Raw genomic sequence first — 17,419 nt, 5'->3', positions numbered from 1 at the left:
CGTCGCCTCAGTGATGGTCTGCAGGATACCCTGCATTCCCGTACATTCAAAAGCAGCATTATACACAAGGCATTACACAAGACTTCTGTAATCTTAAACCAAAACAAACAATAGAAAAGAGAACGCTAGTAATTACATCTTTTATTGCAGTAAAATAAATAAGGAAAAATTGACAGTTTAATACTTAAATGAATTTAAAAGGCATCATGCATGTCTGTTATGTCTTTTCAGTCCCCGCAAAAGACCTGCAGTGAATTGTACTGGTACAAATGTACAAAAAATAAATAAAATTATATTTAAAAAATTGCTGTGCTACTGAAATAAGTGCCACTTCAAATGGCAGTTGTTTTACTGAACACAGGAAGAAGTTGAATGTTGAGATGATATGTATTCAATTCTAAATCTTTATAACACTGTGCTGAAATCAACAGCAGACTCAGCATTCTTTTGACTTGCAGGTGTTCAAACTGATGAACTTTATTGTTTTGATTTTATATTAAAAATCATTGATAACAACGTTAAAAATCCAGATATTGTATGCATTCTATATGCACCAAATCCAATAAATTGAGATAGGGGACACAAACCTGTGCTTAATAATCCCCATCTGATGTGAAGTTGTAGCACATCAGGTAAAAAAAATAAAAGATGGGGGGTGTGGGGGTCAGACTGTTTACCACAAAGTATACAAAAAAATACATGTGTGCAATATTGCTTCCATTATGTCAACATGTTCACATTACTATTAAGTCCTTCTAGTAATACTTCTATTACCGGCGAGTTTGGGTGGTGATCTTTATTGAAGCAAAACACAAAACGTGTTCTGTGAGTCAGGGGACTCATGAATAGTGTAACACAATGAATGTTCATGATTTATTCCTAACGCTCACCCCCTTGCCACTGCCATCATATTTTCACAATAATAGGTTGAACTTACTTTCCATAAATACACAATGTGGTATAAACCCAGAATGTAAAAGACACATCATAGTGTGCATCACATGCTCTTATCCTTTTTGATGCCATTCGTCACCTTGCAAACATACTTTGTAACGCTGTCTGCGCTGACTTTTAACAGAAGCAACAATGTGCAAAGATTCAACAAGACACTGAAGATACGGTTATCAATCATGCTTCAGTTAAGATCGAAACTCTTGTAGTGGTTTGGTAATGTGAAAAGGACTGAACATCACACACAGTGTCAACACACATTATAACACTTTCTTTTTTTTTCTTTTTTTTTTTTAAGTTAACTGACATAGCTGATAACATCTCATGTGACTCATCTCAGTACACATTTTAAACTTAAGTGTTTTGGTGACCAGGAGGAAAGTTAAAATGATGTTTGGCCCACACAAAATAAGGTACTGAATCTCCTTCTTACACAAGTAAACAGCCTGCTCTGCTATTCAATCCTGTGAATGTCCCGTTGGTCTTGTGTGATGTGAAATTTGCAACTCGTATACTTCTAAATTAATTGATCCTGAACTATTCCATCATTTTCCTAATGTAACAAGAAAATAATCCAGAAAAAATATTTATTTGCATCTGTTTTACGTTAGAGTAGCATTTCTCAAACTTTGGGTCGGGCCCGCGTGAGTTTTGATTGGATCAAAATTCTGTAAGATATTTTATTTAATATCAAGGAGGCACACATTTTCATTATATATTGATATGTACAGTTCTTATCAAATTTGAATGTGCCGCCACCCAGATTTATGCTACAGCTGCTCTAAATTGACAGCACTGACATTTACCAAAATCTTTGCTTGTTTATTTAATGTTTAATACAGCACCATGTAGAAACTATTCAACCAAAATGGGAGTTTTAATGATAAAATGGCAATATTATTGATACCCAGATATTTAACTTTTTATTTAAAAAAAAAATGTAAAATTGTAATTAAAAAAAAATTGTCAGAGAAACAGAGAAATTCTAAAGTTGTGTAATTGTAAAAAATGTATGATATGCTTGTTTATGACTTATCACAGAAGCTCAGGGAGCCAGTTGAAATGAAGATATAATCATTTAAATTCAGTTCGAAATTCCTCATTCCTGTTGAAGCTTGTAAAACGGCTCACTGATCTCACAGAATATAATGATGACAAGAGTCCCCGAAACTCTTCATAGTGCTGGTCACTGACGCAAATCCTAGTTGGTGGCAGTCATACACATTTGCTAAGCATTGTAGATGTCAATGTTATTGTTTGTTTGTTTTTTTTAATTTATTTTTTTAATAAATTTGGGCATCGGGAAGAAATGTATACATTGGGTCTTCAACTGAAAAAGTTTGGAACCCTGCATTAAATCAAATTAATGCATTATCATTCAAACAATTGAATTATGCGTGAATGAAGTGGTGAAATAAATCCTGCTAATAGTTCAGCATCTGATGACAGATGATTACGTGTGCAACTATACATTTAAAATTGTACTTTAGTGTAGAAACAAATTGTTGCTGGCTCTACTTTTTTTCAGCTGCAAAGGAGCCTGTTTTGAGTCAAGGCAGTGGGACAATAGCCAATGTTTTCAGTTTTTTTTCTGTAGTGGCAACACTAAAATACTGCGGCACAATTTTGTCCTAAAACAAGTACTTTAAAAAGGATGACCAATCGTGAGTGTCTGTAATCGTCTGTATCTCACTCTGCAAACTGCTTTCTTATTGCTCTCTTGTCACATTACAATTCAGCTGTCAGCAAACAACTGGCTGTGTCAAGAGCTGCAAGAGCGCAGCAGCATGAAGTCACAGCTCAGCAGTTATGTATGAGGGGCCGTTAGGGACATTATTCAGGATTAGCTCTCACACTTACTATTCAAATGTTTCCCACCCACACAAACTACTGAAAGGCTCTCATACGGAATACTCAAACACTCTCATACACAAGTCTTGCTCTCATTAACACTACTCAAATGCTCTCATTGACACTACTCAAATGCTCTCATTGACACTAGTCAAATGCTCTCATTTACACTACTCAAATGCTCTCATTGAGACTATTCAAATGCTCTCATACGCACGCGTCTTGCTCTCATCAACACTACTCAAATGCGTTCACGCGACCACGTCAATCACATTCTCGCACACATCACTGGCATTCACGAGTTCATGTCAATCATGCTCACACGTGAATAGTGTAAATCTTTTATTAGGTAGTTCAATTCAAAAAGTGAAATTATAGAGCTGAACCGCACACACTCAGAGTGAAGTATTTCATATTGAAAATATGACCGGATATTATAATATAATATTTTGATGATAGTAGCACATAGCAAATAAAACAAATCCCCATATTGAGAAACTAAAATATAACGTTCATGCGACTGTGTATGTGTACAAACATTTGAGGCATGTATGTGAGCGTGTATTTATATGAGTTGAATTGAACTTCCTAACAAAAGATTTACACTATTCACCCGTGAGCATGATTGACATGAACACGTGACTGCCAGTGATGTGTGCAAGAATGTGATTAACTTGCTCGCATTTGAGTAGTGTTGATGAGAGCAAGACGTGTGTGTGTGAGAGCATTTGAGTAGTATAAATGAGAGCATTTGACTTGTGCCAATGAGAGCATTTGAGTAGTGTAAAAGAGAGCATTTGAGTAGTGTAAAAAAGAGCATTTGAGTAGTGTAAAAGAGAGCATTTGAGTAGTGTAAATGAGAGCATTTGACTCGTGTAAATGAGAGCATTTGAGTAGTCAATGAGAGCATTTGAGTGGTGACAATGAGAGCAAGACTTGTGTGTATGAGAGTGTTTGAGTAGTCCTTATGAGAGCCTTTCGGTAGTTTGTGTGCGTGTGAAAGCATTTGAATAGTAAGTGTGAGAGCTAAACCGGAATAATGTCCCTAACGGTCCCTCATTGTTATGCATTTCAGTTCTTCCTCACCCCACCAAACTCAAAATGCCATCAGTGTGGCTCAATCCTATAATGGATTCATCCCTCGAGCATAAATCTTTACCACCATCCTGCTGAGCATGCACTTTCATACTGTCAGGCGTCATTGTTTCAACCCAAACAGACATAAACAACCTTATTCAAAATCTACTTTACATAAATAATGGACCTTAGTCTACAAAGAGATGCAATTGTACACACATACACATACACACACGCACACAAACACAAATCTTTTAAGAGATGATCAAATGGTTTGCTTTTTGATGCAAATTTAGTCATGTGTATTTTGTGGTGCTTCCCACACCACTTGATTCATCCAGCAGAGAATGGAGACATCTACCATGGTAGGGCTAATGTTTGATATCTTTAACAGTAAGCAATGGGCACTCATTGCCAGATTTCTTTTCCCTCCCATCGCAAACAATAACAGCACACATCACTCTATTAAAAAAAAGAGTAAGGGGATGTTCTAGCCTCATTTTACAGTATGTGATTTGCTGTGTTTGGATGATTTTTCTCATGATTCATCAGCAGAAAATGAGCATGTGGAAAAGCTGGTGTCCATCTGCATGGGTCTGTGCGTGCCTGTAGGAGTGTGTGTAGCAAATGGATTAAGGAGAGCACCATTGTAAAACAGTCACCTTCAGATTGCCATAAAATCAGCATGTCGAAAAAGAGAGGATCAAAAAAACCTTGTGCTATGAGAGCCAAAGCGCCTTTCAGACGTAACGTTGCACTCTTGGTGTCCCTGGAGGTCCTTTTGGGGGGGGTTCAAGAAGTTGTGTTTGAAGTCTGTTAGTTCTTTGTTCCAGAATGTGTGCTATCACAACTCAGGCACGATGCAGACTGAGAGGGATGGCAATATTGAGGGTGCGGTGAGAAGGTGAGGAGACAAAAATGGTTGTAGATTTTAACATCAAAGTTTTGAATGGTGTAGTTTGTGTGCTCGGTGGGTTAGTCGCCCGGGCCCTGTCACACGGTTCCATTCTCGTGCCTCGGCTTGTGAGGTGTCGTGCGGGCCGGTGTGCTCAGGGAGGGGGCCAAGGTGCAGAGGAACCCAGCCAGCAAAGTAAGGCCGAGGCCACCCCAGGCACAAAACATGGACCAGCCATAGCCATGGCTAATGTCCTCAGGAAGGCCGTACATGTGGCGAGGGTCGCGGGATAACTCAAAGTTGATTCCAGCCACACATGTGCACAAGGAGATGATGCAGCATGTTCCTGTGTGGGCAGAGGAAACATTCACTCATTGTATACGTGGAGCAAGTACATTTTTTTCAAGTTCATTCATACAGTGGGAGGATGAGTGTCTTCTTGGAAATTGAACCCACAAAATGATCCTGTGTCTGGATACTATGGAACCTCCATCGTCAGATGGGCCAAAAGTTGTACATTTTGGAGTTGAACCTAAGTTGCCTCAAAAGTCAAACAAAACCTGTAATTCAAACCCTCATCACGCATGACAGCAATTGAGACATCAGCAAATCTAGTGAGACTTCAACTGAGTGAGCATTTATCTCAAAAAGTGTATTTCGCTCTCTGTAGGTTTATTTTGTGATGCCTTAATGGCAGAGGAAAAGTGTAATTATAACCATGCAACCACAACTGGAAGTCACTGAGACATCGAAAAGACTATGGCTGATCGGTACAATTCAGCAATACAATGAATTGAATATCAATTCCATGCACAAATGATTTTTACCAAGCAGATGCTCGTCAAAATACAGTGAGGGGATTGACCCTTGCTGCAAATAGTGAAAATTGACACCCTCCCTGAAAAAGGTTTATACTTGCCTAGAGATGGTACAAGATGTGGCAAAGCACAACTTTTGCCGAACTGAAACTCCTTAAACTCACTTCAATATTAGGCGGGTTTACATGCAGACTCAGACTGAAGTCATTCCAATTGAAAATCTCTGTTCACATGCGACGTGATCTACGACATGTGCACTACATTTAATCGGAACAGCCGTTTTACAGACGTGTGATGTGCCGATCAATGTAAACATCACGTAATTTATGAATATGGAGGTCAGTCTTCTATTTAGCACAGTAGTTGTGATCGGTTTCACATTTGCAACAGCTTGATAAAAACAAGGAACAAGTGGTTAAAAACAAGATGCTGCACAGTGGACGACTGGTTATAGCGTCTGCCTCACAGTTCTGATGACCAGGGTTCAATCCCTGGTCCCACCTGTGTGGAGTTTGCATGTTCTCCCCATGCCTGCGTGGGTTTTCTCCCGGCACTCCGGTTTCCTCCCACATCCCAAAAACATGCATGGTAAGTTGATTGAGGACTCTAAATTGCCCGTAGGTATGAATGTGAGGTCGAATGGTTATTTGTTTGTATTTGCCCTGCGATTCTTTTGAATCTTAGCTCTGTTTTGAAGCTGCCATATTTTCAAGTGCGTAAACGACGACATCACTGCGCATTTACAGTACATCAAGACAGAGCACGGCGAAAAAGGGAGGATATATTGCAAAAAGGAAGCCGCAAGTAGGTGAATTCGCAAATGCCGACCTGAAAATACACAGGGTTTCGCTGTACAATGAAACACTACACTTAAGAATTTCAACAATAACAATAAAGCACCACTCAGTGAACGGATCACCCTGCAAAAATCTCTCTTTCCACTCTCTACTATGTGACCGACATCTATTGTCACTCAACTCCCCTATAAAATGTTGTCCTATTGTGATGTTAAAAAAAACTAACAGGGTCAAATAAAAAAACTGTGCACAACCTTCTTCATGCCACCCCGTACAGTATATATTAAATTGAATTAGGTCTAGGGTCTGTCCAGTCTATTGCAAATGTGTGTCTTCCTCTGGTGAAATCTTTTGTTGATTTGTTGATGTAGAATTGGGGTCATTGATTTTGTATGCAAAGTGACTGGCACTTGTCCTTCCTCCTGTACAAAAGCTTCAATTGTAGCTGAGAAAAAGTATGAAAAGTGAAAAAGTGGGGTTAATGCAATGCACACTTGAGTTTGGAATTTTTTAACTAAAGCTTTCAGTCACTGTCATATCTAATGCTTTTGAGAGACCTGATGTATGTTTATTTATTTATTTACTTAAAAAAAACATTCTTGCCCGCGACCCTCAGAAAATGGATAGATGGATGGATGGAAAAATTCTTACAGATTGTACAAAATACTATTTAATTTTTTTTTCAATTTGTTGACTTTTCAAAACCCATTGCACACTGACAAGCCACCACATTGTGGCCGCCACATGATATCAAATAGAACTGTCGCTAATTGATTGTCTTTAAGAAGGCAATTTTGAGTTGCGACACTGTTAGATAGGTATTAATTTGGATCGATATCACTGTGGAGGGCGGCACGGTGGCCGACTGGGGCCGGGTTCAAATCTGGCCTCCCCGTGGCATGGGTTTTCTCCAGTGTTTTTGGTGTCCTCATCAGAATCACTCAGTCATCGTGAAACTGTAGCATTATAATGAAACTATGAGGTCTTATTATAAGTGGCCAAACATTTGCACACGTACCAGTACAATGATAAGTCTTTTAAAATGTGTCTATATGTGCTCCGCAATTGGCTGGCCAACAGTTCAGGGTGTACAACGCCTCTCGTCCAAAGACAGCTGGGATAGGCTCCAGCACACATGCGACCCTAGTGAGGATCAGCGGTAAAGAATGAATGGATGGATGGGCTACAGTGTCTCTGCCATGTGCAGCCATGCGCAGCGCACGTAGAGAGGCAGCGATGAAACGTCAGCCTCCGAGTGCTTGCTGGCCGGCCGCAACGTTGCGGGGTGAGGAGGAGGAGAAAAAAAAATAAAAAATCATGCTGGGGGACCAGTGCATCGGGCTACTGTGGCCGCCTGAGAGAGTGCACCATGGTCGTCCATATTTCAATTCAATTCATTTCAATTTAATTCAATTCAATTTCAACACGGGCAAATGAAGGGAAACTTATCCAGACACGGCTTCTGGTCATTGCGCCGTGGCTCAGAGGCTTTTTGGTTTTTTAAAGTCTGGAAGCTTGACCAATATGCCTTTTTAACACCACAGCGTCTACGTAAAACAATACAGTGAATGTGAAGTTAAATTAAAAATCTCAGATTTTTGGGGGCTGAAATGGGGAAGTCTCTAACCTACATTATGTTGATACTGTATTGACTTGGTTGTGGTTTGCAGTAGTGTAGTACTGTGATGTATCATTATGAGAGTTCAGTGTAATATTTTGGTAACATCAATTACTTATATGAGAGTCATAAAAATTAGGAACAGCTTTTAATACAATGCAGTACAGTTGTACACCAATTCATATTACAATCACAATAATTAATATATGGTTAAATACATTGCTCTGAGAGTGTCAATCAAAACTGAACGTTATAATTCTTTTAAAGGCAGCTAGTTTTGGATGTCACATTGAGCAAGTGGTCATAATGTTGTGGCGGGTCGGTGTTTGTGTAAATGCGTGCAAATGTTTCCACACAGTACCTCCCATGAGAAAGAGGAGCCCAGCCACATATTGCATGAGATCATGCTGTTGGCAGCATCCCAGCACTCCAATTATCCAGCCAAAAAGAATTATGGAGACAGCCATACCAACGAAGCCAGCCGTCATTCTTCTGAGATCTGCAAGAAGACATGACAATGTTACAAACTTACTTCATGTAAACAATCGCTATCACTCCAATTACAGTTACATTCCATAAGAACACTTTTGTTACTGTCCAATGCAAAGTGTATACCTCAGATTTTTTTTTAAAATTATTTTCCTCTGAAAAACAACAAACAGAAAATGAATTTTCTTTGGTTTTTTTAAAATTATGTTTATAAATAAAAACACTCCACAACTGTGGGAATACATTATGTTATAGGGCAGGCATGATACGTCATTATTATATTGCAAGAATATATTGTTATCGATCCAATCCCAATACATCTTGTCGGGTAAGCTGGCGCCCATCCCAGTTGACTCCAGGCGACGAGAGGTGGGGCACACCCTGGACTGGCTGCCAGCCAATCGCATGGCACATACAAACAGAGAACTATTCACACTCACATTTATACCTATGGGCAATTTAGAGTCTTAATTGAACCTAAACTAAACAAACTTAACATTGTTAAGTTGTGAAACTTGGCATTGTTTCTTCTTCGCATTCTTAGCATATCTTGTAAGTATAAAAAAACACAATGCATTCAAAAAGGCATAAGGAGCCTGTTGTGCAACTTCACAACTAGCATTTTAGGCTGTCACACAATAATACAGTAGGTTCGTGGCTGTGCGTTTATTATCTTAGACCAGACTATCCATCCATCCATCCATTTTCTGAGCCGTTTCTCCTCACTCGGGCCGCGGGCGTGCTGGAGCCTATCCCAGCTATGATCGGGGATTGAACCCCGCTCCTCAGAACTGTGAGGCTGACGCTCTAACCAGTCGGTCACCGTGCCGCCTAGACCAGACTAACTAAACTAAAATTAGGATGAAACTGAAGACACCTCGATCGGAAACACAAATATGACCTTAATTCATTGTTTTACACAACCTTTGCCACAATATATACTTTATGTGATTTTTTTTTTTTTCCCACCCACAGTACTTGATTAAAAATGTCGCCACTAGCAGATACGATGGTAGTACACTGGCCATAATATAGAACTACAGTGTACGTTAACGTGACGCAACGTATTCAGGGTGGTTGTTAAGCACTGTCAGATGTGTCTCAGCTTGACAATTGACTCTTTCCTGCCATTAACAGGCAGCTACTGTATATACCAATAGTATAGTAATGCCCTCGGAAGTGGTCAGGTAGAAAGGGAGTTGCCAATGCATTTTCAGTTACTTTATTGAACTCGCGGAAACACAAGGACATAAAAACGTACGAGGTGCTGTCGGCCACAACTCATGCCGACAGCGTCTTATCCCAGACTGACATTTCCTTACGCTTACGTCACACTACTCACCCCCGTCCGCCCCCTTCAAGGCGTACACAAATAATTACAGATGCACTATCAAACTCAATCAAACAGGGAGGGCTGACAGTGGATGAGCTAAATAAGTGGATACCCGAGGCAGAGAAAATTCCTCAAGCATCTTTTGTATTCGGAGTACTCGAAACATTCGAGTATTCGTTGCAGCGCTAGATGACGCGATTGATTGTTGCTTTGGTCTGGTGTCCTCACCGCTACCACTGGCTAACTGCTAATGCTACATGTGCTGGTAGCAGTGAGTGACAGGCTGTGCTCCACGCGCTCTCATTTTTATGCATAATAACCGGGGTGGTAATTCTTCAACTGAATAAACACAGTGATGCCCGTTTTTGAGGACGCCGACATACGACTAAATCGGCTAGATAATAGCATTGTTCCATGACGCTTTGGAGAGGAGTGGCCGCTGCCGATGTGAGGACGGCTGAGTCCAATGGGGAGTCTCGATCTTGCTACGGGATGGGCCAACTGGTTTCTGTTTACTCCCACAACTTGCAAACAGAAATGGAGCAGGAAAGGTACGATTCTGATTGGCTCTTATCAGGCATATTTCCGCCATATTACAGTGGGGCATAAAAGTAGTCAGCCACCAATTATGCAAGTTCTCCCACTTAAAAAGATGAAAGAGGCCTGTAATTTTCATCATAGGTATACCTCACCTATGAGAGACAAAATTAGGGGAAAAATCCAGACAATCACATTGTCTGATTTTTCAAGAATTTATTAGCAAATGATGGTGGAAAAGAAGGATTTGGTCAATAACAAAAGTTCATCTCAATACTTTGTTATATACCCTCCATGCAGATTTCTTCGAGAGTAGTGATATTTTGGGACTGTCGCTGGGCAACACAGACTTTCCACTCCCTCCAAAGATTTTCTATAGGGTTGAGATCAGGAGACTGGCTAGGCCACTCCAGGACCTTGAAATGCTTCTCACGAAGCCACTCCTTCGTTGCTCGGGATCACTGTCATGCTGAAAGACCCAGCCACGTTTAATTTTCAATGCCCTTGCTGATGGAAGGAGGTTTTCACTCAAAATCTCATGATACATGGCCCCAATCATTTTTTTCCTTTACACGGATCAGTCGTCCTGGTCCCTTTGCAGAAAAACAGCCCCAAAGCATGATGTTTCCACCCCCATGCTTCACAGCAGGTATGGTGTTCTTTGGCTGCAACTCAGCATTCTTTCTCCTCCAAACACAACAAGTTGAGTTTTAGCCAAAAAGTTCTATTTTGGTTTCATCTGACGATATGACATTCTCCCAATCCTCTTCTGGATCATTCAAATGCTCTCTAGCAAATTTCAGACGGGCCTGGACATGTACTGGCTTAAGCAGGGGGACACATCTGGCACTGCAGGATTTGAGTCCGTGGCGGCGTACTGTGTTACTGATGGCAGCCTTTGTTACTTTGGTCCCAGCTCTCTGCAGGTCATTCACTAGGTCCCCCCGTGCGGTTCTGGGATTTTTGCTCACCGTTCTTGTGATCATTTTGACCCTACGAGGTGAGATCTTGCGAAATACATGGATGGATACAGCATCTTATTTTTTTATTTGGTTAAGAATAACATGGACAAAGACAGAAAACAACTTTAAAACAAAGAAACTCTGCTGCACTTTATATGGAAGCATTGTTCACATTCACATTCACATTGGTCATCACAATATGTGCTCAAAGCCCCCCCGCCCAAAAAAAGCAGAATGCTGAATGTAGACAAAAAGAACATAATTAAGTGTCAATGCAACAATTATACATCAAAATACAACACATTGTTACTCACGAAGTGCATGCCATTCATCCTGTCGTATGGTCTTCGTGATGTTGACGGGTAAATTTCGTGGAAGAATGGACGAAGTGTAGTGATACTTTACCGGACTACATCTTTGAATTATTCCTGGTGAAACAAGGAAAAAGTGAAACATGGCTCATGAATATATCCAGAATTCATAAAAATAAAAAGTGCTCAAATTAGTGACAACTTTCCTTCATCTTTTGCACATGGTATTATAGAAAACCAATACATTGGAGCCCCGCTATTCGTGGAGGATAGGGACCAGTCCTGACAGCAAATAGCAAAAATTGGTGAATAATTGACGCTCAATATAATTGCCATGACCTCCCCGTAAAAAAGCTAATTCAGAAAAAAAAAAAATTATGATAAGCAGGGGCTCAGGTAAAAAAAAAAAAAAAAAAAAAATTCTGGGGGATTGGGAAAAAATGCCACAAATAAGCATTGGAGTCCACTGTACAATAGAAAAAAGGTTTAAAAAAAAAAAAAAAAGTGTTCTCATAGCTGAGCTTGTATATTTTAAAATTTGGGGGGAAAACAGAATATATTTTCAACATGTTAGGGGTTACAATTATAACACAAACACTTTAGTTTTTCAATTAAAAAAGCTTTTAACATTTGTGTTATTGATTACTAGGGTTACTACTGAAGAAACACAGTCTACCAAAATATCTTTTTTTCCAATTGAACTTTGTACTGAGTAATTAACAAACAATAAAATGTCATAACTTGGTTAGATTGTAATTTGCAATGAGCAATATATTACTAGAATACCTGTATAGTATGCATTAAAATTGACAGCATACAAACATTACTATATAATTTCCCCCACTCTAACATTGCAGATTAGAATGAATACCACAATTTTCATAAGAAAATGTGTTTTAATCATTTCCAAAAAAATACCAAAAATGTTATTATTTCAAGAGTTGGTGTGGCAACTCAGTGACCACCAAGCCTCTGAGGATGATAATCTTGTGCTAAGTAGAATTTTAATAATCATTGCACTTGAGAGAAGAAACGATCAAAAATCATGTCGCTTGATGATTTACAATTTACAATTTATTTGTTAGACATTTTGACCTAATCCCAGATTTGCATCTCTGTATGATTATGGAGCCCAAGTAAAAATATTGAATACAACAAAATACAACTTATTCTTGCAATCTGAGCTTACTTACTAGTTGGTCCCAGTGCTTTAACACAGATGAGCAAATAGTGACATAAGAACTTAAAGTCTGCATGCACCATGTTAGTTCAGAAACCAGCTTTGCAGTTTCTGCACTGCTAATACATTGTACAAGCAAAACTGGTTGCTTACGTGTAGCCAAGATGGCACTTTCAATCTTAGTTAATTAGATAACACACCGTATATAATCCATATATATGTTCATGATTTTACCATACTATATGTACGCTACAGAGCAGTGATTCTCAAAGTGTGGTACTAGTTCCACTCGTGGTATATGGGCTCCCTCATAGTACGTGAACTAATCAGTGCCTATACAGTTCAGTTGTATTTACATTTGCATTTACGACTTTGCATTGAAAGTAAAACGAGCGCCTAGCTTATGTGTGCAGGTGCAATGTTTCCTTGGTATGTTGCAGTTCTTGACAAACATTTCTCCTCTCAAAGAAACACAATTCCGGACAAGAGAAAAAAAAAAAAAAAAAGTGACAAAAAATGGACACACAATGAGGGTGGCAAATTGGGTGGCCAGTAGCTTACAATAGGAACTATACTTTTTAGGAATCATAAAAATGTACATTTTATCAACACTTTGGCCTACTATGCTACTGCATTTTAATGTTGGTCATTATGGTGGTACTTGTAAAGCGAAGGTGTTTTTTATAGGTGGTACTGGGTGTAAAAAGTTTGGGAATCACTGCTATAGAAGCTCGCCTCAATGGAATCTGATGAATGTACAGTATGTGGTCAACATTCCATAAAAAAAAAAAATAATAATAATAATAATTTTGGAGTCAAGGTGGTCGCTGAAATGCAAGTATATTGGCCTCTTGTAAAAGGTAGAATCTGTCTCTGGTCAAGTTCAGCATGATGCCATAATAACATGGCTGCCATATGGTTTATTTCAATGCCTCATTACCAATCCTCCAGAGAATGTTTGAACGAATTCAATCACTTCTATTGCAGGTCTTGAACAGAAAATTGGCACGTTAATGGCCAATGATTGTTTTAAGGGTTTACAGTAATATGGCATTTGTCTGGCCCCTGTGAGCTCAAGGTTTGTTATTGTTTTTCTTGATGAAGGCCCCGAAACAATTTTTGTGTTTTTGTTTTTGTTTTTTTAAACAACAAGATAAACAATAGCCTTCATGCCAGCTTTACTTTCCAATGCGATCAAGTTGTGTTTTTGTTTTTTTTAAATTTTGAACAATGACATTATACTACAGGGCGGCTATTGTGTTAAGCAGGGCTAAGAAAAATTGGATCCAGAGCATTTTGGGCATCCCCGTCGAGTTTTATAGGCAAAGGAGGTCCAAATGTGGTTTGAATTGGAGCCTGTGACACGCTGTGAGCTAAAGGTGGGAGCTCATGGCCGAGCATCGCGGCCTGCTCGTCACGGGCGAGACAGGTGCTCGTGTTTACCTTTGTAAATGAGGTCCTCGGTTTCAAGGTCGAATCCCTCTCGGTGACATTTCCTCCAAAGGCCGGACACCGTTGAGTTGAACTGCCGACTGCAGTGAGCCTCCATCGCGGAGGCTGCGGCCACAAAGTGTCGCTTGCCCCGAACGAGAGGCGCAGTCTCCGGGCCGCCTGCTCTCCTCTTGGGAGGCATCTGGAGGGGGAGGTTGTGGTTGGAGATGTAGATGTAGCCCGGGTCGTTGCGCTTGTTGGCGTAGTTTTTACACCTCTCGCGGTGCCTCCTCGCGTCCGTCTCGTACCAGTAGTCGGTGCAAATCGCCATGGCGAGAAGCCCCAGCGCGCACAACGCCAGGAAGAGACCTCCACTGGTTAATATTTTCATAGCGGCCATCTTCCCCACTCGACGGAGACAGCTAGGCGAGAAGCTTCCTCCGGTGGCCGTGGTGGTGGTGGTGGTGGTGCCTCTGCTGCCGCGTGAAGTCACTGCCTCACGCGGTCCTGCCCTACGAGCATGCTGACGGAAAAGGTCCGTGTTGCACGGACAGGATGCTGCAGTCTGTTGTTGTGCTCCCCGCTCGATGCAACGTTGTTGTCACCATCTGTTGTGGTACAGCAGGAGCGGATGGATGGCGAGCAGCGCCACGGCGTGTAGTACCGCGCTCTCTCCTCCGGGCTGTCGAGAGATGGTCGAGCACACAGCACTCTCTTCATTAGGATCATGTACTGTGTTGTCCTTGAAAAGACACCCTTGCCTCGGTGTACGTTGACTGTCAAGAAGTAACTTTCTATCCTACAGTATACAGAGAATCATTTAAAAACAACAATAACAACAACGACCTTCCTCTTTGAAGTGACCAACAGCTGTGCACAAATAAAGGCTATACAAATATGTAAAAACAACCAGAGTGCAAATATAAAACCATTCGTATTGAGTGACACAGAAAACCTGTTTTTCAAAGCAAATATTCAAGTCCGTGTCAATCTGTGTATTACTGATGGTATATTGATACAGTCTCCTGATTTTTGGTAAAGGAAGCGAGCGTTAACTTTTCCACTCAGTGATGATATGAATGGTCGTCTGTGAGATTGACTGCCGACCAAGCCAGTTGGGATAGGCTCCAGCCCCGACCCTGAATAGGACGAACGTATTTAAAACGAATGGATCGATAGATGGTATAAGGCCAGCACAGTACGTTTGAACCGCACAGCCTGCCTCACAGTTCTGCTGTTTGGGACCCTCCTGTTTGGAGTTTTCATTTTTGTGGTTGTGTGGGATTTCTTTGGGTACTTCAGTTTCCTACACATTACCAAAACATGTATGTTAGCTTCACTGAAGACTCTAAATTGTCCACAGGTGGGAATGTGAATGGTTGTTTTGCTATTGGTGCACTGCAATTGACTGGTGACCAATCCGCACTGCCTTCCCCGATGGCTGCTGGGATAGGCTGAAGCTCGCCCACGACCCTGATGAGGACAAGTGGTATAGAAAATTCAGGGACTTTTCAATATAAAACTATTATATATGAATAGAAGTAATGTATAAGAAACAATAGCTGGGTATCTTGAATATTATGTAATAACTGCCCTCAGGCAAGTTTCTCCACCAATGACTTGGCAGCTCGGTAGAGAGAAGATTGTCTCTTTCTAGTCCCATGATTACAGTATTTGAAATATTATATCAAAGCCAAAAGCACGGTGGCCTGGAAGTGCAAAACAATATAACAAATTGCGAAACAATTTTTCAGAAAAGAAATGAACAAAAGCCGAAACACTTTGACATTTCAGAAAACAGATTAACAAAAGCCGAAACACTTCGACATTTCAGAAAACAAATTTTAAAAAGCCAAAACACTTTTACATTTCAGAAAACACATTAACAAAAGCCAAAACACTTTGACATTTCAGAAAACAAATTTAAAAAAGCCAAAACACTTTTACATTTCAGAAAACACATTAACAAAAGCCAAAACAGTTTTCATCCATCCATCCATTTTCTGAGCCGCTTCTCCTCACTAGGGTCGCAGGCGTGCTGGAGCCTATCCCAGCTATCATCGGGCAGGAGGCGGGGTACATCCTGAACTGGTTGCCAGCCAATCGCAGGGCACATACAAACAAACAACCATTCGCACTCACAGTCACACCTACGGGCAATTTAGAGTCTCCAATTCATGCATGTTTTTGGGATGTGGGAGGAAACCGGATTGCCCGGAGAAAACCCACGCAGGCACGGGGAGAACATGTAAACTCCACACAGGCGGGGCCGAGGATTGAACCCGGGTCCTCAGAACTGTGGGGTTGACGCTCTAACCTAGTCGACCACCGTGCCGCCCAAAACACTTTGACATTTCAGAAAACAAATTTAAAAAATCCCAAACACTGACATTTCAGAAAACAAATGAACAAAAGCTGAAACACTTTGACATTTCAGAATTTTTTTAAAAAAAAGCCAAAACACTGACATTTCAGAAAACAAATGAACAAAAGCTGAAACACTTTGACATTTCAGAAAACAAATTTAAAAAAGCCAAAACACTGACATTTCAGAAAACAAATGAACAAAAGCTGAAACACTTTCACATTTCAGAAAACAAATTTAAAAAAGCCAAAACACTGACATTTCAGAAAAAAAATAAACAAAAGCTGAAACACTTTCACATTTTAAAAAGCCAAAACACTTTCACATTTCAGAAAACACATTAACAAAAGCAGAAACACTTTTATAAAAGACGAAACAAATTAAAATTGATCCAACCCGGAAAAGGAACGTCCCATTTCACAGACATTGTTAGAAATCCCACGCCCTTTCTCGACAAGACCTGCCCCGCTTCAACATGATTGGCTCCTGCATCGGGGGAAGGGTAGGCTACGCAGATGTCACCAGTTGTCCTTCCCAAATATCATTTTTTTTAAAAACAAAGAAGTTTATTATGGTTAGGTTTAGGAATACCGTTGGTGTTAAGGCAGTTTAGGATGAGTTAAGGTTAGGATTATGGTGGTTAAGGCACACGCACACCGAGCAGCCGCTCCAAACCCGACTGAACTATGGCGCAGTGTGCGTGGTTTGGCAACTGTTTCCAGCAGATCAGTCAGCCACTGGTTTTAACGCGATTCAAAATGATCTATGTCTATAAATTATCATCTTAACATCCCAGTTTACATT

At 40.4% G+C, this 17,419-nt stretch overlaps 1 protein-coding gene across 1 annotated transcript; it reads right to left on the bottom strand.

The window, feature by feature from the left end:
• Nucleotides 1–126: 126 nt before the first annotated feature.
• On the bottom strand, nt 127–15,671 carry tmem276b (transmembrane protein 276b). The gene is made up of 4 exons (XM_061758967.1): nt 14,263–15,671; nt 11,643–11,756; nt 8,369–8,506; nt 127–5,120 (listed from the first exon to the last, which is right to left on the bottom strand). Exons 1-4 carry the CDS (start codon nt 14,648–14,650, stop codon nt 4,873–4,875), a joined length of 888 nt encoding a protein of 295 aa, XP_061614951.1. The 5' UTR covers nt 14,651–15,671; the 3' UTR covers nt 127–4,872.
• Nucleotides 15,672–17,419: the final 1,748 nt, after the last annotated feature.

Source organism: Phyllopteryx taeniolatus, chromosome 2 (genome assembly GCF_024500385.1).
Source record: "Phyllopteryx taeniolatus isolate TA_2022b chromosome 2, UOR_Ptae_1.2, whole genome shotgun sequence".
Classification (NCBI taxonomy): domain Eukaryota; kingdom Metazoa; phylum Chordata; class Actinopteri; order Syngnathiformes; family Syngnathidae; genus Phyllopteryx; species Phyllopteryx taeniolatus.
Note: the sequence above shows the minus strand (reverse complement) of the source record. Positions and strands in the feature narration are given on the sequence as shown.